The 25,886-nt window shown below is 36.1% G+C and overlaps 1 protein-coding gene across 5 annotated transcripts in view; it reads left to right on the forward strand.

Moving 5' to 3' along the window:
- The window catches only part of ARHGEF12 (Rho guanine nucleotide exchange factor 12), a 145,204-nt gene that overhangs the window by 58,558 nt on the left and 60,760 nt on the right, over window positions 1–25,886 (forward strand). For 3 of the 5 annotated variants that reach the window (XM_033407322.2, XM_033407321.2, XM_033407319.2), the window contains exons 2-4: window positions 5,491–5,514; window positions 7,027–7,112; window positions 8,719–8,775. In XM_033407322.2, coding sequence (XP_033263213.1) covers window positions 5,491–5,514; window positions 7,027–7,112; window positions 8,719–8,775 — 167 coding nt within the window. Of the gene's footprint in view, window positions 1–5,490; window positions 5,515–7,026; window positions 7,113–8,718; window positions 8,776–8,796; window positions 8,803–25,886 lie in introns of those variants that run through there. The other 2 variants (XM_033407320.2, XM_049713277.1) reach the window with 2 other exon arrangements.

Consider the following 25,886-nt stretch of genomic DNA (forward strand, 5'->3'; position numbering starts at 1 on the left):
TTTTTCCAGTTCAGAAACAACCAATATGCAGTTTATAATAGCTCTGGCAGAGGGAATTAAAGTAATTTAGAATTTACTATTTGATTTGTCAAAGTATGTCCAAGAAGTAAGAGACATTTACTTAGGGTCTGTCTTGTGTTTAAGTTCTTCAGTAAAAGTGGCAGTATACTAAGCTATGTTTTAAAAGTTAATTTGAGACCTTACATTACATTCTAGTGAATCATTTTTGGATTTTACACAGAACTGAGCTCCTTGTTCCTTGTCATTCTGTGGTTTGTATTGCAAGGTCCACAAGTTTAAAACTAATAACACCATGAAGAATTCTCCATGAGTCATCCTGTCAGCTGTAGCTTCTGCTTTAGAGCCTGTCTGATATAACTAATTAATGTTTTATTGCCAGCTCTGCTAAACTTTTCATGCTTTGGATCTATATGCTAATAAAAAAGTACAATGGTAGATAATGTTCCGACTCTTTTTTTGGCTAGTTCCAAAATTTTTAGTTCTTTTAGTGACTCTAAGCTAGACCAGTTATAAATTATAGGTGGCATAAGAATTTATGACTGGTGTGGTTTTTTTTTTGGTGGGGGGGAGGGAAGTGGTAGTGGTCATTTACTACTTTTGGTTCTATGAATCTTGCTGTCCAGAGATCTAAAGATTGAATTAACAGTTCAGCTGAAGTCAGTACCATGGTCTGAATCCCTATACTTACGGGCGCTGTGTATTGTAGACAAATGTTCTTTTAGCTGTTATGTTTGTTATTTTGTGAAAAATGATACAATACTTGAGCTAGCTGGTTCATATTCATATTAGAGTAATTTCAAAATTAAGTGCTATACTTCAGGTTATTTAAATTATTTAATAGAAATATATAAATGAAAAGCTCGATTTACATCTGGGACACAGAATGCCTTAATCATTCTTGATATTTTAAAGGAGATGAGGAAATAATGGACTTTTTTGCTAAGTGGCAGGTATGGTCAACATAATTTCACTATGTTTAAATAAAAATCACTGACCTTACTTGCCAGGAAAATTAAAAGTTTTGGTCGTAACCCGATATTTTTTCTTACCCTGTAGCATCTGGGAAGTTTGTTAACTTGAGTATTGCCCTTAATTTTATGTAATATGACTTGGCAAGTTAAGTTTATAGTTTCATCACTGGCTTTGAATTATGCATTTCTGTGGATTTTACTGAGCTAAAAACCGATTGGAATATTGTTAGTCTTTATTTTTATTTTCTATTGAATTTGAAGTCATGCAGCTAAAGTTCAGATTTTATTTTTGTTCTCCCTAATAGGTAGTAATAATTAAGTGGTTACTATGTGCTAGGCAGTGCTTTTCATTTAATCCTTCTCATTTTCTGATTTAATCCTCAAAACAGACTTGTGAGGTAGGTCTAGTATTGTCACTGTTTTACAGATAGGTTAAGCAACTTGCCCACGTTCAAGTACCTTCTCATTGTGAAACTAGAATATGAACCTATTTATATTTTTTCTGAGGAGTCCCTGAACCTAAGGCCCTGAGATCACTTGTAATTTTCATCGACTATAACAATATTGGAATAGTCTGTTTTTTTCACTATTGTTTATTATCACTTTATGAGGGGTTGAGCCTTAGAATTATCTTAATTGTTATCTGTTTTGCAGAGTTCTTTGTCTAGTAACTCTCCTCACTGGAGTGATTTTTTTCCCCCTGCATTTTAATATCACTAAAATCAGGATGTATCTTACAATGGAATTTTTGAGAATTCTAAATTTAGTAGCTAACATTGTTTGTTAATAAAAGCTTGACCACTATCCAATGTAGGTAAGATTTCCTTAACTTCCTCCCCTTCATTTCAGTTATCCATTATTAAGAACCATCTAACTCCCAAATTCCTCATCATAACTAAACCCAAGGGAGAAAAATCTAATATCTTGGAGGAGGCAGAGAGTAGGAATTAAGGTTTGATTGTGATATCCCTATTTCTGCTTTCAGAACACTTCTCACTGGAGTAGTATCAAAAGGCTAGCTCTTCTCACCAAAATCAATAAAAGGAAAATACGATTTCTAGTAGGCTATTTATTATAAGCAAATATGTAATGACACAAAACTTTGGCTGTTCTTTGCAATATTTTAGATCCAGAAGAAATTCTGTTTAACGATCTTAAAAGTTTTAAGTTTTAAAATCTTAAAAACAATTATAACATCGTGTATGTGTATGTATATTGTAGAATAGTTAAACCTGTCTGGGACTTCCCTGGTGGCACAGTGGTTAAGAATCCGCCTGCCAGTGCAGGGGCATGGGTTTGAGCCCTGGTCTGGGAAGATCCCACATGCCGCGGAGCAACTAAGCCCATGCAACACAACTACTGAGTCTGCGCTCTACAGCCCGCGAGCCACAGCTACTGAGCCCACATGCCACAACTACTGAAGCCTGCGCGCCTAGAGCCTGTGCTCCACAACAAGAGAAGCCACCGCAATGAGAAGTCCGCACACCGCAACGAAGAGTAGTCCCCGCTTGCTGCAACTAGTGAAAGTCTGCGTGTAACAAAGAAGACCCAACACAGCCAAAAATAAATAAAACTAAATAAATAAGTTTATTAAAAAAAACCCAAAAAACAAAAACCTGGCTAAAAAATGGAAGTTTTACTCCACTATATATTAATTATAGGTTAGGGTTATTTAATTACCAAATCACATTTCCCTCTATAATAACATATTGGGAGGAGTGGGAAAATAAAAAATTGGGGGAGGCCTCTGTATATTGCTACCTAGTGATTTAATGCTAGAGCTCAGAACTAACAAGGAAAAGGGATCCTGAGTCAAGTGAGTGAAAGTATTGTGACATTTAAGGCCCTTGGTTAGGATTTTTGGCATACAAATATGCTTAGTATAGGTAATCAAAAATAGGGGCATCTAGTCACCTTATCCCAATGGCTCAAATTCCTGATAACCCTTTTCTTTACATATTATGGTTCTTCATATTGGCAGTTTGACTTTGTCTTATAACTAGCAGAATACATCTACACATATATAAATATGCACGAAACATGTTCATTGTTGGCTAAATGTCCATGTCATCAATATGATACTTTCAAAAGCCAGACACGTTTGATTAATTAGGCATATCCAACATGTCAGCATTCAGATACAGCTGTTCTACTTAAATATCTAACCAAAGGAGATTTTCACAATTTTATGATTGGACTATACAATGGACAGGGACTTGAAAATGGGATTTTGTACACCAGAATTGTTTCATCAGCCTTGTGTTGGGTTACTCTGTTGCTTAGAATATGGCCATTTCTTAGCCTTTAGACCTACCTTTCTATAGCATTTGATAGTATTGTCTCTTCTTTATTGGTTCCTAGGGCAACCCTTTCTCCATTCTGATTTATCTTCTTAATCTCCTTCTTTGGCTCTCACATCCTTTCTCAGTTGTTCAGAAGCTAGGTTTCTTTTCCCCAGGATTTGATCCTTGGTGTTTTCTCCTTACCTGCTGTTTCAAATTTCAATGGCCATCAGTGGGTTGGTGACTCAAATCTACAACTCTAGCCCCAAGTTTTTCTTTGGAGTTCTAGCTTTCTATTTCCAGCTATCTGATTACATCTTCATCTCAATATCCAGCAGATGGTAGGGATTTTACAAAACCATGGGATTCTCTTGGTGATTTTCTTAGCTGGAGCAGAGGGAAGAATGAAATAGCCAGGAGGGCCCTTGACTTTGTTGCTTGCATACATGCAACTGCACATACATAGGTACATACATATTTGTTTGTTTTACCACATACTTTAAAGTGGAATTTGGTGACTAGAGAAAAAGTATTGTGATGTAAATAAAGCTTTTCTTGAGAAAAGTTCTTTGTACTTTCTGAATATAGTAAGTCGATTATGATAAGCAAGTTATACTGTAGGGCGGTCCTTCTTCTTTATCTTTTCATTCCCTTTTTGTCCTCTTTCCCTTCCTTTCCATTCCCTTGTAAGAGAAAATAACTCAGGAAACTGGTTTACACTCAGTAGTCTGGGAACTTCCAGATTTCTTTACCAGAATCTCTCTGGATGATGCAGTTTCTGACGCAAGCAGCATTGTTTTTGGGTAGGAGCTTTTATAATGGCTGTCAGGCCAAGTGGCTAAGGTTGCTAACTGCATGTATTGTCCTTTGCAGAAATTCAGCTGGGAATTCTTTTCTGCCAACTTTTATGTTCATCTTTAAATTTAAATCCCATTCCCTCCCACCTCCCCCAACAAGTAAGGATGGACTACTTAGGAACTCTTATTTCTGAAGGTTTGGTTATCTTTTGTAATCAGTATATTCTCTAGAGCAGTGTCCTCTCTTTTATCCCAGAACCCCCTTTCCTTATTATCCCTAACTTGGTCGTAGAGTTAATATGCTATCGCTTATTAGGGAAGTTTTTAGATTCTCTGTCTTTTTCTTTGAATCAATTTTTATTTATATAGGAGGTAAAGGGATTTGTAATTAAAGTTATATTTAGACTAAGGTTTTTTTTTTTTTAAACTAAACTACCTCCATGCCAAATAAAATAGTCAGGTATCATTTTATGTTTATTTCTTACTACTGTTACTAGTAGCCGTAAAAAAATTTACTGATATTCTTAATAAGCCCTGTTCTTATCACCTAAATAATCTTTACATAAAATGTTATAGGTTGAGATAATTCTAAAAAGGACAGAAATGAGAAGAGGAATGGGAGGATGTTTGAGAACACTCTTTTAGACTTAGGTTAGCATTTATGTATAGCATCAAACTCTTATCAAGAAGCTTCCAGTAATATTTCCTTTAAAAAAGACAACCAGGAGAAAAGGCTGTAGTTCTTTTAGCTTACAAACTGAAAAAACATTTAAAGTACCTTTGTTTTCTACTTTTGGAATATATTTTTAATAACTGATAGTACCCCAGTGGTAATTTTTTCTAGATTCCTGGTATTACCTAAACATAAATAATTGAGAAGAATGATTTAATCATGATCAAAGGTTAGACACAGACCAACCAATAGAGCAGTAATAAGTATCCAGATATTTTGAATGGGGAAAGGTGAAGAAGGAACTTTTGCTAGGAAAACTAAATATAATATTTTAATGGTAAAATATTTCTCTTTGCTTAAGTTTTTTTAATCTGTAAAATGGAAATAATATCTTCGTAGTTTTTTTTTAGGATTAAAAAATACTACAAGTGAACAGTTTAGAATAGTGCTTAGCATCTACTAAGCTCTCAATAAATGTAGCTATTGCTATTATTATTTGAATTTTTAAAAAGAGAACCCATACTCAGGGACAGCTGATGGTAAATACACCTGCAATTTAAGATTTAACAAAGTAGTTAAGATGTTAAAAAATGGTATCCAACTCCACCTGTTTGTTGAATCTTGCTTTGGGAAAGTTAGTATAAGATTTAAATCCCTTATTCTGGTTTTGTAGAATGAATAAGCTTAATAACAATCTTGCAAGTGAAATAACTACATCTATTCTTTTTGTTTTTTCTTTGTTTCAGGTTTCCCCTCAAAAAACCTATAAGGTAAGTTGTTCAGTTGCACTTCATATGTTTAGGTTAAATTTTACTTAGACGTGTTCCTTCAAAATTATGGTACATTTTTGTGGTTTTAGAAAATGTGGATTTAAGTAGTTTAAAGTTTCAAAATGTTTTACAAATTTAAAATATAACAGGTGTTGCATATTTTTTCTGGAAGACAGCATTATTTTGATAACATTTCCAATGTTTTTAATATAAGCATTTTAAAAGTTTGTTCAAATTGATACTTAAGATCACTCCCTATGAAGAGATTTAATTTAAAAATCTATTGTGACTGTTTTCAGTTGTGAGTAGCTTGGGGAGTGTAAATGGATTGCCAGTTTTTGATGTGTTTTATCACTTGGGTAACTGTAACTGCCTTTTTAGTTAATGAACTTTGACAAACTGGATCAGTCTTAATTACCCTAAGACAGTAAAGGAAAAAATCCAAAATGTCCAAATATGTCTGTGCCTATATCTCCATATTTATTCATTTCCTGGGATTAAATGCTCTTCCTCAGTACTCGTTCTTCAGCATCTTTTTTCTCTTTCATCTTAATTGTTGTATGTATTATTTAAAATGTAGGTAGTATGTCATTCCTAATTATTACAGTACTTTTATCATTTCTAGTGATGGCATAGGCCAGGATGCCAATGCTAATCTTGGCATTTCAAGTAATTAGAAGTGTATGTATTACAGTAGTGGTCTTGTTTGCTTCCCAGCCATTATCTGATCAAGTATAATTGGGTAGGTCATAGGAAAAATAATAATTCTTATGCCATCTGGGCCTTGGAAAGACTTCTGTGGCAAGAATTATAGGCAGGCTTTAAGAGAGCCTTGCCCTAGAGAACAAATGTATGGACACCGAGGGGAGAGAGCAGGGGCGGGGGTGGGATGAACTGGGAGATTGGGATTGACATGTATACACTAATATGTATAAAATAGATAACTAAAAAGAACCTGCTGTATAGCACAGGGAACTCCACTTCACTGTACAGTAGAAACTAACACAACATTGTAAAACAACTATACCCCAATTTTTTAAAAAAAAAAGCCTTGCCTAAGATTTTTCTTTTTTAAAACTGTTCTCATCCATGCTGTATTTACACAGTGTTTTTGAACCTGGCCATAATATACATAGGGTTGGGGAATATGTTTAATTACTTTTAGGTACTGTTCTCTTATCTGTTAAATGGAAATAATAGTGATTAACCTGTGAAAACCACTAAAAGGTTTTAAGCAGTTATTTCTCAGAATAAAATAGACTTTATTACTAAATACCGCTCATTATTTTTAAGCACTTTTTATAACCAGGTAAATAGACTCTGTATTAAACATAGTATAGACTGAATTTTAAAACTTCTTGAAAAATATAAATTAGAGAGTTTTATGAGACTGTGTAAGGTAAACTGATTTCTTGGTTTCTCTTTGTAAGACACACTTGGGATTTTTAAATTAAGTTTTTATTCCAATTATTTCCTTATAATAAAATATTTAATTGCTTTTATTTAATTTAGGCATGGAAGTATTTTGAACCGAGAGTCACCAACAGATAAGAAGCAGAAAGTTGAGCGCAGTACATCACATGATTTTGACCCCACAGGTAAAGCGCTTTGTTCTGCCAAAGAATATTGAGAGTAGTGAAGTTTCCAGTAATAACACTTTAAGCTGCATGACCACCTGAAACACTCAGCAGTAGCTGTTTGATCTGTTTAAGACTCTCCTTCCTCTTCAATTACATAATATAAAACCTTTGCACTCAGGAGGAATACAAGCATTTTTAACTTTCAACACTATGGATTCCACTATGGAAGCATCGTTATAGACTCTATTATATTTTAAAATAATGATGATAATAGAAACGGTTATTGTATCATAATTGGAGATTTTGGTCAGACCAAGAACTTGGGTAAATCCTAGGTATGAACAGTAGTATGTTTATAAAATCAAGGCTATAATCAAGGCTTGATAACAACTACATATTCTGTAGTCATCTAAAAATTCAGGTGTGATCATGGTAAATTGGAGTATTAGATAAAATAATTTAAAATTGATGATCATCTCATTTTAGAATAAGCAAATGAATAGAAATCCCTTTTTCTTCAAAGAGTATTCTAAACTCAGACAGCTGTCTTTCAACCTCAGTAGTGTTGATCTTTCCTAGAGTTTTCATGCTGGTGGACTTTTGACTGTTTATATTCTTAATTTTGTATCTATAGGTTGAACCCCCTTGTAATATATAGGCCTTTGCTTTCCCCTTGTAAACCCACTCAGTATTTAATTTATAAAAATTGCTTGATAATTTTGCTTTTGTCATTTGAAACTTATTCTTTGTTCATATACTCTTTTATACTTGTATGTTCCTATGACAAAAGATGAAGTAAGTAAATGCTAAGGTCTCAGATACATAAATATATCTATTTTTAAGTATTTTCACTTAGAAGTAAAATTTTTAATTTTTAATGGAGTATTTTTTGTGTCTAATTAAGGCTGTTTATACTTTTAGTATAGACTGCTAGTTTATTTTGAAAAATATAAATATTATCTAGGAAGGGAAGAATGGGAGGTGAATAGCTACTAAGTTACCTGCATCTTGGGTGGTAGGTGAAAAATCCCAATCATCAATGTAGGAGGCTTTGGTGGTGGAAGTATGTAATATGTAAGTTCTTGCATCTCCATTAAGAAAAATCCTTTATTTCTGACACCTAATTTTGATGTCATAGGGCTCAGAGGCTTTCATTTATATGATTAGTTACTGTCTTGATAATTAGGGTCACATGTTTCTGCCCTGTGCTCATCGAAGCATTATAGTCTTGTTAGATTGACTTAACTCTGTATTGGTCATCTGTGATGTGCCTATCTCCAAAGACAGATTAGCAAAGTGGTATTCAGTGTCTCATAATGAGATTATTACAGCTTTTAGTGCTTTTGTCATCTCTACAATTGTCAGATGATATATTTTGTAGACTTTTCATGTATTGTTTTGTTACATATTTTTATTGCACTGTCTTTTCTTTGATAAATCTAAAATATGTCATTACCTGTGCTGTTCGTGACTACTCTAAGGGCTATCACCTGTGATGTTCATACTTTGTGTTTGCACGATTTAACTTGATCATGATTCATTCTTTTTTCCCCCATGAATTTTTCCCCTTACATTGGTCTCCATATTTTCTATATCTCTCTCCTTTTCTCCCGCTCCTGTGCAGATAGCTCCTCCAAGAAGACAAAGTCTAGTTCAGAGGAGAGTAGATCCGAGATATATGGTAAGCTAATGTAGCCCGAGATATATGGTAAGCTAATGTAGCCAATTCAGCCTTGCACCTTGGAGCTTGCTTCATGCTGTTTCTTTTCTTTCTTTCTTTCTTTTTTTTTTTAACTGCAGTCTCTTTTGTGTCTGCTCTGCATGGCATGATCTATTGCAGGGAAAGGGAGCCTGGGGTTTTAATGTGGCTGTGATGTGGAAGCTTAAGGTTGCTAGAAACTAACATTGTAGAGTAAGAATAGGCACATTACCCATCTTCTCTTTCGTCTTGTTTATGTTAGGAAAGTGATTATCTCTAATATGTTTGGGTCAAGTTTCTCCAAATAACATGGATGAGCTTTGAATTCTTGGCATTTTCTTCCCATGTCCCGTTTGCAGAGTTTGGATCATGTAGAATTTCATCAGTGCTACCAGTCTTTTTCTCTAAGTATAGTACTGGTATAGTTTGATGTGTTAGCAGTTCTTTGGAATTTTAATTTTATTTTTAATTGTTTATTTTTAATTGCCTCATCATCTGGAAATGCTGTTCTTGTGTAATTTATCTACAACAGCAAAAATAGCCTAAGCATTTTATTTTTGTAGCATGAAGAATGTCTCTGCCTTTCATAAGTTTCCCTAAAGCTTATTCTGAATGGGAAAATTTCAGAATGACACCTTTAAAAAATAATCTTCGCAAAGAGCAGCTTTAACCTGAATGGTCAAGTTTTGCAACAGATGATTAAAACACTAATATTTCCAGGCTATGTCCTGTCTTCCAAAGATAATATAAACCATGTTTGTGAATTTCAGACATATTTTTCCTTTCCCTTTTCTTCTGCATAGTTTTACCTGTCCTCTTTTCTTGATTTGGCATCTAATTAGTGTTTTGAGAAAAGTGGATAAGAGAAGCACTGCCTGGAACCTAGACTTTTTTTTTTTTTTTTTTTTTTGCGGTACGCGGGCCTCTCACTGTTGTGGCCTCTCCCGTTGCGGAGCACAGGCTCCGGACGCGCAGGCTCAGTGGCCATGGCTCACGGGCCTAGCCACTCCGCGGCATGTAGGATCTTCCCGGACCGGGGCACGAACCCGTGTCCCCCTCATCGGCAGGTGGACTCTCAACCACTGCACCACCAGGGAAGCCCTAGACTTTTAAAATAATCTCTGAAAGACCAGTAAGTTTTTTTTTTTAAAAGAAGAATCCAAATTTGGCCTCAAAGGAAAACCAGGTCTTCTCCAATAGAGGCTGAAAGTCTATCAAGTGGAAGTTTCCTTAGGTGTAGCTGTTTCCTAGCTTGATATACACATGAAAGGAAAAAATACATGAAAATGCCCCCTTTCTCTTTTAAGACACTTTATAATTTATATCTCCTGACACTTGAACACATAATGTCAGATACTATTTAGTATTATGAGGCCTGTGTTTGATTATAAATCAGTTAATGCTTTTGTGTTAGATACATACATATAGTTCTTTGCTTGGGTTTATGTGACCAGTACTTTTTCTGTGTAGTTAAACCTTTTACAGTAGTTCAACAGGAAATGTGTACCATGCCCTATAGCATGTCAAGTTCATGCTTTTTCTTCCTTCCAAAGTATTTGGCTCCTCATAAGTTCTTGAGACCGTGTCTTTCTGTTCTATATAAAGAACTTCCTATGGTTTATTCTCTTCTTAGGAATGTGAACACTATCTTTATAGCACCATTCTTTTCCAGCAACCTTTGCAATGTTGTAATTTCATCTCCCCCACCCTTTTCCTAGATCTGTGGTATGTATGCAAAAGCTTGCTGTTTGCTTTGGATGAGACTAACAATTTAGGAATCCATGACTAGAAATAGTATACTAAGATTTTTCTTACCAGAGATGGGAATATTAACACTAGTTCAGACATGCCATTGGCTTGGTAGTAATAGAAACATTTTAAGTGGTAATGGGGAAGTAAGGTGTGGCTTCTCTGTGTTTGTTTCTTGAGAACCCTTGAAATACCTTTTTTGGAAGGAACTGAGCCATGAGTTCTCAAAAGAACTTTTGAGAGGGATGAGTTGATCAGAACAGAGTTAGCATGCTAAATTAAACCTCTTTGACATTACAAATATTTTATCACCTGTGTGAATAGACTTCTTCAGACTGTGTGCAGTTAGCGTGGGTGAAAAGGAATCTCTAGAGAGTTATGGAAAGCTTGGAAATACTGGAATATGACTGAGTAGAATCATAGCAACTGGTGACATTGCTTTAGTGTAGGGTCTCTTAACAAGCCCACTTTTAACTTCTAAGATTATACATTGTCTTCTCTTGGGGTAAAATTGTTAGCTGGGTACTTCACACAAATACTAGTCATTCACTTACAAATTATTTATTTAAACTTTCCTAGCCATTTTTAGAGCCATTTTGTGAGATAGATTTACTTTGCTCATTTTAAGAGGAAACCAAATGTTTGTTTTGTATTCACTTCTTTGTTAAGTTTCTGCCCAGCGCAGTAGGTCAATATTTGTTCCTTTTCCCCTTATTTTCCCCTCTGAACCTTTTGGAGTCTGTTGACCATGTACAGGTATATTTTCTGATCTGCAATTTTAATGATGCTTAATTTTCTATTTTCCTTACTAATATCGTAATAGAGAAATTTTGTGGGGGTTTGAGGAATATGAGAGATTTAACAGGGCAATTTTGAGTTAGTCTACAGCTTCTGTCTTGGTGTCCTGAAGAGATTACAGCTGATGATATTATGTACAAGAAAATAAACCATGTCTTTTTGAAACTGTCTTAGTCTATTTCAAAAAGACTTCTGTAACAAAATACCAGAGGGGCTTCTATAACAAAATACCAGAGACTTGGCTTAAACAACAGAACTTTATTTTCTCACAGTTTTGGAGACTAGAAATATGCAGTCAGGCTGCCAGCATTGGTCAGGTTCTGGTGAGAGCTCTTCTCTGGGTTTAAAGACGGCCACCTTCTTGCTTTGTGCTCACATGGTCTTTTCCTTGGTGCAAGCATGTGTAGAGAGGGAAACAGAACAAACTGTTTGGTATCTTATAAGGATACTAATCCCAGCATGAGGGCCTCACTCTTATGACCTTATTTAACCCCAGTTCCTCCCCAAAGGCCTCATTCCCAAGTACTATCATGTTGAGAGTTAGGGTTTAAACATATGAATTTTGTGGGGGTGACACAAACATTTAGTCCATAACAGAAGCAAATTGTTAGGTCTTGAAATATCCAGGTTTGGATACTTCAGAGTGTCTTTTCTTTTAATTCATATTTCTTTTTATTCCAGCTTCTCATATCTGTCAAATGAAAACTTCTTGGTTTGATTTTTACTCTCACCAAGTTATTATTCTCTGTTCTTTCTTCAACCTTGCAAAGAGCATTCTACATGAACCTTCTGTGTCCTCATATATCACTCACTTCCTAACCTCTTAAAATCTGAACACATACTATCTGGAAGGTGAATCAAAATATCCAACTTGAAAAGTTATGAACTTTTTCTCAGTTCTCACCTTCCCCTTGTGCCATTAGGCAATGTTGATGCCCTTTCTTTGGTGTATATAATATTAAATCAACCTATTTCTTTTCTCTTTATAATGGTTTTGTCTTTTCTGTACTTGCTTTCTTTTTCCTTCTTATAAATATAGGCATGACTCAAGTTTCTGTCCCTGATCTTTCTCCCTGTTTCCAGTCTCATATTTATAACTGTTTGCTGAATCCTTGCACTCTAACTATCCTTAAAATCCAAATGAGCAATCTGGAATTTATCATTGTTAACTATGGCTGGAAATCAGTCTTCCCCTTGATTTCCCTGATTCTTTCAATGACTTGGTCATTTTCCCATTTACTTAGTCTTATTTTCTTAAATTTATCTTTGACGTCTCCGTTTCTCTTGTCCCTTATTGTCAGCTACTTGTCAGGTTTAATTGGTTCTGCCATCACATTATTTTTCACCCCCTGCTGTTTGGTTTCATCTCCACTGCTTTGTTCAGTTTGTCATCATGTCATTAGACTATTTTAATAGACCCATAACCTTCTTTCATGTTTATTTCACATTGATTCACTTCCTTTTCTCCATTCTACTGTATTCAGTCAGATGAGTGTTACTGAAGTAAGGATTTGGTCATTCACTTTTTGGGAAAGTACAAATAGTTATTAAGATATGCCATAATTTGTTTCCAATTCATCATTCTCCATCAATCTAGTACGGTTCACCCAAAGGTACCAGACTGTCCTCCAAATTTTCCTTTCCCAAATGTGGCTTGGTCCTCTTTCTTTGCTCATGCCATTCCCATTGTTTTGAATGGATTATCTCCTATAACTCGCTATTAGAATTCTCCCCATCCTTCACGGCCTAGGTTCAAATACTGCCTCTTTCATAGGGCTTTCCTAGGTTTACCCAGTTACTTTTGTTGTCTCAACTTTGACATCCTGCTTTGTATCGAGTTATTTGTATTTATATTCATCTTTGCATCTCCCATAATGCGTGACACACTGGAGTCACTCAGTTAAGTGAGTTTTGAATGAGTGGTTGTTGAGATTGGGATGAAGTATTTTAGTAAAGAGAATTGATGGAATACAATGTTGATTCATCATAATTGGATTTTTCTTTCCTTTGAAAAATTTTAAGGTAGAAGAAAATGTAACTTTGAAAAGAGACTTACTGTTGGTTATAGTCTAAAAGAATGAAATCGGCATGCTTGGAACTTAAGCCTCCTCTTGCTGGCAGCATTATGCATTTAGAATCAAGAAACTTCTTAATCAAAGGATTATCTGAGGTCTAACTCATAAAACATGATGTCTGCCAGCAGTTTAAAAATGAGCTGTTTTTATGGAGTTGCACATGGTCTTTCTCCACACCCTTCCCTGAAGCTAATTTTTAAGAGGTGAGACTTAGAGAAGTTTGGTCATGCAATAAAATCAAAGGTGAAGAAAGACTAATGTGCTTTTCCTAAAGTAAATGCAGTATGAAAGGTTTAGCATGTTGCCTTGCATTTTCATTAGTTTTCTGTTTGGCAATATAGTTGTTGCATTGTTCAAGGAATGTATTACAGTGAAACTTGAGAGTACTTTTTCACCTTTTCAGAATACCTTAAAGACTTCTTCCCCTCCCCACAGCAAAGCATTACAAAGACTTAATTTTTTTCACTTTCAAAATACAATCCTTGGTAATTCACTTTTGAGTAAAAAAAACAGTCTTTTTTATATGGGTTTCAAATGCTGCATTGGAAAGGGGGATCAAGGTGGTGGAGTAAGAGGATATGGAGCTCATCTACTCCTAAAAACATGAAAAATACATCCACATGAGGAAAAATTCTCACTGAAAACTAACTGGAATCTGGCAGAAAAACTCCTATACAACCAAGGCTGCAAGAAAGATTCCCACATAATTGGGTAGGATGGGAAGAAAAACATCAGGCTGAGATCTCTGCCCTTAGAAGGGAACTAAGAGGAAAAGGGAGATAGCATGGGTGGACACTCACCCTGGGGAGCCACAGACTGGGCATCCCAGTTCTGGGATCCTGTGTAGAGGAGACAGGCCTCCTTGGCTGCTTGGAGAACCAGTGGGACAAATAGAAAGGCTGGAGAAGCCTAGACTCGACTTGTGAGGAGTATGCAGGTACTGGCTTGCCATCAAAACACATATTTAAAAGGAACAGAGCCAGTTGGAGCCTGACCATCAGAGATTCTGCTCCAGCAACTTGAGAGCAGACTCCACCCCTGACAAGGCGGTGACTGCCACTGAGTAGAGAGGAAATCTAGCCTTAGACCCTGTGCAGCCTCTAGTTCCCCCAACACCAGCCACACTCCCTATCAAGGTGATAGTGGCTAGCATACCCTGAGGAAAAATGTGGCTGGCATCTACATCAAGTTCAGCCCTCACACCAGAGACAGTGGCATATACAGTCTACAGTGGGATGCTCCCAAATAAAAACATCCCTCAAGACCACAATGGATAACTATTTCACCTAAATTCATAGAGACAGAGAACATTAAGTAAAATGGTAAGGAAGAGGAACTACTCTCAAAAGAGCAAGAGAAAACCCCTGAAAAAATAAATAATGAAACAGAGATAATCAGTCTACCAGATAATTAATTCAAGAAGTTTGTTATAAAAATGCTAAATGAATTAAGAAAGAGAACTGATCTAAGCACAGATCATTTTAACATGGAACTAGAATCCATAAAGAAGACCCAATAAAAAATAGATAATTCAACTTCTGAGATAAAACGCAGTCTAGAAGCAACGAATAGCAGACTGAATGACACAGAAGAACGCATAAGTGATCCAGAGGATAGACTAATGCAGATCACCCAATAAAGCAACAAATAGAAAGACAAATAAAAAAAAATGAAAGCAACATATGAGAACTTCAGGATAATATAAAACATGCCAATGTTTATATTAAAAGGGTTTCAGAAAGAGGAGAGAGAGAGACAAGGGGATCAAACATGTATTTGAAGAAAGTATGACTGAAAACTTTCCGAACCTAAAGAAGGAAACAGATACAGAAAGTACAGAGGGTCTCAAACAAGATGAACCCAAACAGACCCACACCAAGACATATCATAATTAAAATGGCAAAAGGTAGTTAAAGGTAAAGAGAGAAGTCTAAAGGCAGCAATAGAAAACCAAAGAGGTATACACAAGGGAATCCCCATAAGGCTATCAGTTGATTTCTCTGCAGAAACTTTGCAGGCCAGAAGGGAGTGGCATGGTATATTCAAAGTGCTGAAAGGGAAAAACCTGCAATCTAGGGTACTCTACCTAGCAAGATTATCATTTAGAATAGAAGGAGAGGTAAATAATTTCTCAGAAAAGCAAAAACTAAAAGAATAAAGCAATACTAAGCCTACCATAAAAGAAATGTTGAAAGGTCTTCTCTAAATGGAAAAGAAGTAAGAATCTACAGGAAAGGGAAAATCCCAATGGGAATGGTAAATATACAGTAAGGATTGAAGATCACTTTTAAAAAATTGTAAAAGCAACTATAAATACAATAAACAGTAAAGGGATAAGCATGAAGATATAAAATATGACCTCAAAAACACAAAATGTGTGGGAGAGGAGTAAAAAATGTAGATCTTTTAGAATGTTTGAACTTCAATGATTATCAGTTTAAAGCAAGTAGATACAATTATGGGTCAACATATATGAACCCAGTGGTAACCACAAATCAAAACCCTACAGTAGAGGGTACTGTAAAAGAAAGGAAGAAAGGAATTCAAGCATACTACAAAAGAAAATCATCAAACCACAATGGCAGAAACAAAAAGAAGAGGAAATGAACAAAGAACTACAAAAACAACTGCCAAACAAGGAATAAAATGACATAAGTACATACCTATCAGTAATTACTTTAAATGTCAGTGGACTAAATGCTCCGATCAAAAGACATAAGGTGGCTGACTGGATTAGAAAACAAGAGCCTTCAATATGCTGCCTACAAGAGACTCACTTCGGGGTGAAAGATGTACACAGACCGAAAGTGAGAGGATGGAAAAAGATATTTCATGCAAACAGAAACAACAAGAAAGTGGGGGTAGCAATACTCATATCAGACAAGGTAGACTTTAAGACGAAAGCTATAATGACAGAGAAGGGATAAAGGAATCAATACAAGGGATTATACAATGAAGAAGGGATCAATGCAGGAAGAGGGTATTACACTCGTTAAGATATACACACCCAGTGTAGGAACACCTAAATATACAAAGCAAATACTAACAGATGTAAAGGGAGAAACTGACAGTAATACAGTAATAGTAGGAGACATTAACACCCCACTGTCCTCAATGGACAGATCATCCAGACAGAAAATCAGTAAGGCAACAGAGGTCTCAAACGACACAGTAGATCACTTTGACTTAATTGATACCTACAGGACACCACATTCCCCCCAAAAATGTAGAATACACATTCTTTTGAAGTGCACATGGAACGTTCTCCAGGATAGATCACATACCAGGTTACAGAACAAGCCTCAACAAATTTAAGAGCATAGGAATTATATCAAGCATAATTTCCAACCACAACAGTATGAAACTAGAAATCAACTACAGGAAAAGAACAAACATGTAGAGACTAAACAATATGCTACTGAAAAACCAATGGGTGAATGATGAAATCAAAAAGGAAATTGGGAAATACCTTGAGACAAATGAAAATGAAAACACAACTTTCCAAAATCTATGAGGTGCAGCAAAAGCAATTCTAAGGGAAGTTTATAGTGATACAGGCCTTTCTTAAGAAACAAGAGAAATCTCAAATGACAACCTAACCACCTAAAAGATTTAGAAAGAGAACACACAAAGCCCACAGTCAGTAGAAGGAAGGAAATAGTAAAGATTAGAGAGGAAATAAATTAATTAGAGATAAAACAATAGAAAAGATTAATGAAACCAAAAGGTGTTCTTTGAAAAGACAAATAAAATCGATAAACCTTTAGCCAGATTCACTAAGAAGAAAAAAGGATGCAAATGAGAAATGAAAGAGAATAAAAACAAAAATAAACAAATAGGACCTGTTCAAACTTATAAGCTTTTGCACAGCAAAGGAAACCATAAACAAAATGAAAAGGCAACCTACAGAATGAGAGGAAATATTTGCAAATGATGTGACCAACAAGGGCTTAATTTCCAAAATATACAAACAGCTCATACACCTCAACAACAACAACAAAAAACAACCCGATTGAAAAATGAGCAGAAGGCCTAAATAGACATTTCTCCAAAGAAGAAATACACATGGCCAATAGGCACATGAAAAGATGCTAAACATCGCTAAGTATTAGAGAAATGCAAATCAGAACTACAATGAGGTACCACCTCACCCTCGTCAGAATGGCCATCATTAAAAAGTCTACAAATAACAAATGCTGGAAAGGGTGTGGAGAAAAGGGAACCCTCCTACACTTTTGGTGGGAATGTAAGTTGGTGCAGCCACTGTGGAAAACAGTATGGAGGTTCCTCAGAAAACTAAAAATAGAATCATCATATGTTCCAGCAATCCCACTCCTGGGCATATATCCAGACAAACCTATAATTCGAAAAGATACATGCACCTCTATGTTCATAGCAGCACTATTCACAATAGCCAAGACATGGAAACAAACTTTCATTGACAGATGAATGGATAAAGAAGATGTGGTACATATATACAATGGAATACTACAGCCATAAAAAAGAGCAAAATAATGCCACATTTGCAGCAACTTGGATGCAGCTAGAGATTATCATACTAAGTGAAGTAAGTCAGAAAGAGAAAGACAAATACCATATGATATCATTTATATGTGGAACCTAAAATATGACACAAACGAACCTATCTATGAAACAGAAACAGAATTACGGACGTAAACAATAGACTGGTGATTACCAAGGGAGAGAGGGGTGGGAGAGGGATGGATTGGGAGTTTTGGATTAGCAGATGCAAACTGGTATATATAGAATGGATAAACATTTATGTCCTACTGTATAGCACAGGGAACTATATTTTATATCCTGTGATAAACCATAATGGAGAAGAATACGAAAAAGAATGTGTATATATGTATAACTGAGTCACTTTGCTGTACAACAGTAATTAACACAACATTGTAAATCAACAATACTTCAATTAAAAAAATACCAAAAAACAAAACAAACAAATAAAAAAAAGAAATGAAAGAGGAGAAATAGCATCTGATACCACAGAAATACAGAAAATCATAAGAGAATACCATGAACAGGTATGTGCCAACAAATCAGACAACCTAGAAGAAATGGACAAATTTCTAGAAACGTACAGCCTGCCAAGACTGAGTCAAGAAGAAACAGACAACTTGAACAGACTGAACACTAGAAGTGAAGTTGAGTCTATAATTAAAAAAAAAAAAGCTCCCAGCAAACAAAAGTCCTGGACCAGATGGCTTCGCAGGGGAATCCTGCCAAACATATAAAGAACTTATACCTATCCTTCTTAAGCTATTCCAAAAAATTGAGGAGGAGGGAACACTCCGAAATTCATTCTATGAGGCCACCTGATACCAAAACCAGACAAAGACATTATAAAAAATTACAGGCCAGTATCTTTGATGAATATAGATGCAAAAATCCTCAACAAAGTATAAGCAAACGAAATCCTACAATACATAAAAAGGATCATATACCATGATCAAGTTGGATTTATTCCAGGGTCACAAGGATAGTTCAGCATACCCAAATCAATGTGATACACCGCATTAGCAGAAGGAAAGACAAAAGTCACATGATCATCTCAACAGATGCAGAAGCAGCATTTGACAAAATTCAGCATCCATTCATGATGAAAACTCCCATCAAAGTGGGTATAGAGGGAACATATCTCAACATAGTAAAGGTAAAACAAACACACAGCCAACGTAATACTCAACAGTGAAAAGCTGAAAGCCTTCCTGCTAAATTCAGAAACAAGGCAAGGATGCTCACTCTCACCACTTCTGTTTAACATGGTATTGGAAGTCCCATCCACAGTAATCAGAAAAGAAAAATAAATAAAAGGTATACAGATTAGTAGGGAAGAGGTAAAACTGTCACTCTTTGCAAATGACATGATACTCTATATAGAGAATACTAAATTCTCTGCTGAGAAACTACTAGAACTAATAAATGAATTCAGGAATGATGCAGGATACAAGATTAATATACAGAAATCTGTTGTGTTCCTATACACTAATAATGAAATATCAGAAAGAGAAAGTAAAAAAGACAATTCTGTTTAAAATCACATCAAAAAAATAAAATTACTAGGAATAAAATTAAGCAAGAAAGTGAAAGAACTTTACTTTGCAAACTGTAAAACTCTGATGAAGGAAATTGAAGATGATTCAAAGAAATGGAAAGATATCCCAGGCTCTTGGATTGGAAGAATTAATATTAAAATGGCCATACTATCCAAAGCAATCTACAGATTTAAATGCAGTCCGTATCAAAGTACCCAGGACATTTTCTGCAGAACTAGAACAAATAATTCTAAAATTTATATGGAACTACCAGAGACCTCAAATTGCCAAGGCAATGCTGAGACAAAAGAATAAACTGGAGGTATAACCCTCCCAAACTTCAGACTATACTACAAAGCTACAGTAATCAAGACAGCATGGTATTGGCACAGAAACAGGCACACAGATCAATGGAACAGAATAGAGAGCCGGGAAATAAATCCATGCATCTACAATCAATTAATCTACAACAAAAGAGGCAAGGTATGCAATGGAGAAAAGACAGTCTCTTCAACAAGTTGTGCTGGGAAAGCTGGACAGCCATGTGTAAAACAATGAAATTGTAACATTCCCTCACATTATATACAAAAATAAACTCAAAATGGTTTAAAGACCTAAATGGAAAATCTGAAACCATAATACTCCTAGAAGAGAACATAGGCAGAACACTCTTTGATATAAATTGTAGCAAAGTTTTCTTGGATCAGTCTCCTGAGGCAAAAGAAATAAGAGCAGAAATAAACAAGTGGGACCTAATTAAACTTAAAAGTTTTGCACAGCAGAAAACGAAGAGTACCTATGGTATGGGGAAAAATATTTGCAAATGATGTGACCAGCAAGGGGTTAATATCCAAAGTATACAAACAGCTCATACAATTCAATATTGAAAAACAAAACAAAACAAAACCCAAACCAATCAAAAAATGCGCAGACGAATTGAATAGACATTTTTCAAAGAAGATACGCGGATGGGTAACAGGCACGTGAAAAGGTGCTCATCATTGCTAATTATTAAGAAATGCAAATCAAAACCACAATGAAGTATCACCTCACACTTGTCAGAACGGCTACCATTAAAAAGTCTAGGGCTTCCCTGGTGGCGCAGTGGTTGAGTCCGCCTGCCGATGCAGGAGACACGGGTTCGTGCCCCGGTCCGGGAAGATCCCACATGCGGCGGAGCGGCTGGGCCCGTGAGCCATGGCCGCTGAGCCTGCGCGTCCGGAGCCTGTGCTCCGCAACGGGAGAGGCCACAACAGTGAGAGGCCTGCGTACCGCAAAAAAAAAAAAAAGTCTACAAATAAGTGTTAGAGAGGATGTGGAGCAAAGGGAACCCTTGTACACCATCGGAGGGAATGTAAATTGGTGCAGCCACTGTGGAAAACAGTTTAGAGGTTCCTTAAAAAACTAAAAATAGAACTGCCATATGAGTCAGCAGTTCCACTCCTGGTTATATATCTGGAAGAACGAAAACACTAATTTGAAAGGACATGTGCACCACAATGTTCATAGCAACACTATTTACAACAGCCAAGATTTGGAAGCAACTCAAGTGCTTGTCAGCAGATTATTGAATTAAGAAGATGTATATAGCACAGGAACTACACTCAACATCTTGTAATAACCTATAATGGAAAATCTGAAAATATATATATGTATATAACTAAATCGCTTAGCTGTACACCTGGAGTTAACACAATATTGTAGGTCAACTATAGTTCAGTTTCAAAAAAAAGGATGTCTTGTGTATACACACACATAGAGACACATACACACACACCAAGGAATATTACTCAGCCATAAAAGAAAAATAATGCCATTTGCAGCAATGTGGATGGACCTAGAGAGCATTATGCTTAGACAAATACTGTATGATATCACTTATATGTGGAATCTAAAAAATAATACAAATGAATATATCAATATATGCAAAACAGAAACAGACTCACAGATATAGGAAACAAACTTTTGGTTACCAAAGGAAAGAGGGAAGGGAGGAGGGACAAATTTGAGGTATGGAATTAATAGATATAAACTACTATATATAAAATAGATAAGCAACAAGGATATACTGTATAGCACAGGGAACTATATCCAGTATCTTGTAGTAATAGATTGTAACAAAAATACTGAATCACTATGCTGTATACCTGAAACTAACAGAATATTATAAATTAATGGTACTTCAGTAAAAAAGCATTTAAAAAGAAAAAAAGTCACATTATTATAACAGGAAAACATGTCCTTTGTTTCTAAAGAGAAAAAAAATAGGAAAGGATAATATTTACATAAATTTGGTAGACCATCTATCTTTACTTCACTGATAATATGAAGCATGACATTTATTATCAGCTTCCAGGTGAAATATCATATTCCTTAAAAGGCAGGAAGTAAAGAACTAGAGGAGTTATTTTCGGGTAGATGGAGTATCAAATTACTTTGGTTAGAATTTAGCCAGGGCAGAAGGTTAGTGTCTGTGTAGGAGTATTTCTCTACTTGGCATAGTTTTCATGGATATGATTTTACTGTTTCCTGAAAAGTGACTGAGTATGATTTATTTATAAAATAAGTTCAGATTTACTTAGTAAATATTCATTGAGCACCTATTATATGCCAGGTACTATGTTAAGGGATAGATATCAAGAAAATAGGAGACTGTACCTGCTTTCTAGAAGTTTACAGTCTGGTACAAAAGAAGTGCTTTTTTGTAAGCATGATAATAGAGATGCACTTTGTTACCAATATTCCGTATGCACTTAAAAACTAGATAGTTGTGGGGCTTCCCTGGTGGCGCAGTGGTTAAGAATCCGCCTGCCAATTCAGGGGACACGGGTTCAAGCCCTGGTCCGGGAAGATCCCACATGCCGCAGAGCAACTACGCCCGTGCGCCACAACTACTGAGCCTGCGCTCTAGAGCCCACAAGCCACAACTACTGAAGCCCGCGTGCCACAACTACTGAAGCCCAGCTGCCTAGAGCCCGTGCTCCACAGCAAGGGAAGCCATCGCAATGAGAAGCCTGCGCACCGCAACGAAGAGTAGCCCCCGCTCGCCGCGACTAGAGAAAGCCCGCGCGCAGCAACGAAGACCCAATGCAGCCAAAAATAAATAAATAAATTTATTTTTTTAAAAACAAAAAACTAGATAGTTGTGGAAAAAGATGTTCATATGGGGCTTCCCTGGTGGCACAGTGGTTGAGAGCCCGCCTGCCAATGCAGGGGACACGGGTTCGTGCCCCGGTCCGGGAGGATCCCACATGCCGCAGAGCGGCTGGTCCCCTGAACCATGGCTGCTGAGCCTGCGTGTCCGGAGCCTGTGCTCCACAACGGGAGAGGCCACAGCAGTGAGAGGCCCACGTACCGCAAAAAAAAAAAAAATTCAGAGATAAACACACTTGTATGGTGATTATAATTAATACTCTTTATACCAGAGAATAAGGGAATTAGCAAAATAAGCCAACAAACCAACCATGGGCTATATGTGTTTGTAAGAACCAGAAAAAGTTAAAATGATGGAAAGTTTTTTTTTTTTTAATTAGTGAAATTCAAAAATGATTATTTTGGAATTAGGAGTCCACCTTTTCTCTCTCCCTTCTTTAATAACATATAGGGCCTGTTATCATATCATTTTAGTTAGATGTTGCCATTGTTTCTCTCTTTGTTTCTCTATTATCCTTCCCTTTCAAGATTTTAAGTTCTTTGAGAGCAAAGAAAGACTCCTAGTTGTTTTGTATTCCTCATAACACCTGCAGGTTACAGTGTTAAATAACGAGCAGACAGATGCTCAATACAAATTTGCTACAGCAAAGTGGATTTTTTTTTTTGTCAAAAAGGACATTTCAAAAATATGATAGTCAGTATTGGTGATGTCAATGTTAAGGGTGGAGTTTATCCTGTGTGGTGGGTTAAAATAGCTTCTGGTCTACAATAAGTAGAACATTTCAGTAATTTGAATTCTACAGATTCTGAATTGGCTGTGTATGTATGTTTTCTTTTTGTATTGGTAGTCTAGTAATTCTTAGATATTCAAGTATATCAGAGTCTCAGATTAGTAGATGGACTTAGAATAATAATATTGTTAAATGGACAGTATAGTGGTGTTGAGGAGAGGAAAAAGATGAATATGATGCTCACATAGCTCTTTCCCTTTTTCCTCTTTCTTCTTTGTTCCTTATCTTCTCCTTTTAATGTAGAATTAAAGGGGAAAGTTATCATGCTGAACAGCTTTGAATTGGAGAATACAGGTTTGCAGTATTCTGAGGCAACCCTAATAAATTCTTTCAGTGCTTAGCAGTCTGTTAGGACCCTAAGCATATTTGCTAAAGTTAACTGTGTGTAGTCGTATTTTTTTTCTCTCTGATCACCTCCCTTTCTGAGCTTCCGTTCATCTCTAGACTCCTATACTTTTGTGATTTTCGTTAATTCATTAGCAATTTAAAAAAATTTCCTTTCATGCCAGAACATATACCAGGTCCTGAGATAAGTTTGTACACAAGATAGAGCCCCTGAACCCTTTCAGGGGAGTATTTAATCTAATGAGAGGATAAAAACAAATACAAATCAGTTGTGAGTGACAAAGATACTCTGAGAGTAAATAGAGGGTGCAGTGGGAGTCTAGAAGGGGGCACCTAACACAGTCTTGTTATTTAGGGAAAGTTTTATAAGAGGAGATGATTTGTTTCTTGAGGGTGTCATGCTGTCTCTCATCTTCTAAAGTTACCTATCACAAGAAGCTCTGTAAAATTTCCTTACTTCCTTCCCCATCTCAAAGTAATTTGCTGGTCTATTAAACCAAAACAAAATTCACACAAAGACGTCATAAATGAGAATTGATCCTTCTGAGGAGCATTTACATTAATGATAGGAGTTCGTTAACACAAGTGTATTTTTTTTTTTCTTTTTTGTGGTACACGGGCCTCTCACTGCTGTGGCCTCTTCCGTTAAGGAGCACAGGCTCCGGACGCTCAGGCCCAGCGGGCATGGCTCACGGGCCCAGCTGCTCCGCGGCACGTGGGATCTTCGTGGTCCAGGGCACGAACCCGTGTCCCCTGCATCGGCAGGCGGATTCTCAACCCCTGCGCCACCAGGGAAGCCCCCACAAATGTATTTTTAATTGATGGCATGGGTAAATGAGTAATATATTTCTGAGCAGGAAAATCCAAGCACAACCCACCCCTAGTCATAATAAAATAATACCTAACATTTATGAACCCTTAGTATTTGTCAGGCATTAAGCTAAATACTTTAGGTACATTATATTCAAGTGAAATACATAAACATAGCAAACTCTTAACCCCCACTACTCCTCTCCCTCATTGTGTACAAGTACCCGATTCACTACAGGGACCTGGAAGAAAGTCTGCTTAAGAAGCCCAGTGGCTTAGCACAGGAAACATCAATATTAGAATCCTTCAGTTCACTCATTTTCAGCCCTTTGGAAGTGAGATGAGATAACTGGGAGGGATGATTATAGCACGAAAAATATATATATTCAGTGCTGCAGTTGTCTTGACTTTTAAAAATTCAAAGTATGTAATTTATTTTGAAATTTCAAATGACTGTAAAGAAAGGCATCAGATGTTTATGTTTCTAAAAGTGGGTGTTCATTTTAAAAGATTCCTGTAAAACATTATTCTCTGATACTTATATTTATTGTATTATGTACTAGAAATGTATAAAGAATGTCTTTTTCCTTGATTTTATGTATTTATACCCATTCTATTTAGAGTTTTTCCTAATTAGTTGAAGGAAGCAACATTAAACAAAAGAAAAATTGTTAAATTCTGATGGGTTATCTTTCCTCTGACCCCATTGCAGTTTCCTATTTTGTAGGAGTGGTGACACTGTGAATTCAAATACTGTTTAGTACTTAGTAGTCTCTAGAATTGAGGTCTCACTCATTTTTTAAATGTTGAAAATTAACTTTTTTGAGATCTAATTTACATAAAATAAGATGCACTCATTTTAAGTGTACAGTTCACTGAGTCTTGACAGATGAATACTCATGTAACCATTACCTTAATTAATGTATAGAACATTTCCATCAACCCAAAAAGTTCCTTCATGTCTCTTTGCAGTCATTCTTACCTCTCCACCCCATCCTGCCCCTAGGCAACCACTAATCTGCTTTTCCTTACTAGTTTACTTTTTGCCTGTTCTACACTGGAATCATGTAGTAGTATGTACTCTCTTTTGTATCTGCCTTCTTTTGCTTAACATGATGTTTTTGTGATTCATCCATGTTTGTTGCCTGTGTGAGTAGTTCCCTTTTTTTCTTGCTAAGTAGTATTTTATTGTAATGGCTGTACCACAGTTTGTTTATCCATTTGTCTGTTGATGGACAATTGAGTTCTTTCTAGTTTTTGTCTCTTATGAGCAAAACTGCTGTGAACATTTGTTTACCAGTCTTTATGTGGAC

This window comes from Orcinus orca, chromosome 8, assembly GCF_937001465.1.
Source record: "Orcinus orca chromosome 8, mOrcOrc1.1, whole genome shotgun sequence".
In the NCBI taxonomy this organism is placed as follows: domain Eukaryota; kingdom Metazoa; phylum Chordata; class Mammalia; order Artiodactyla; family Delphinidae; genus Orcinus; species Orcinus orca.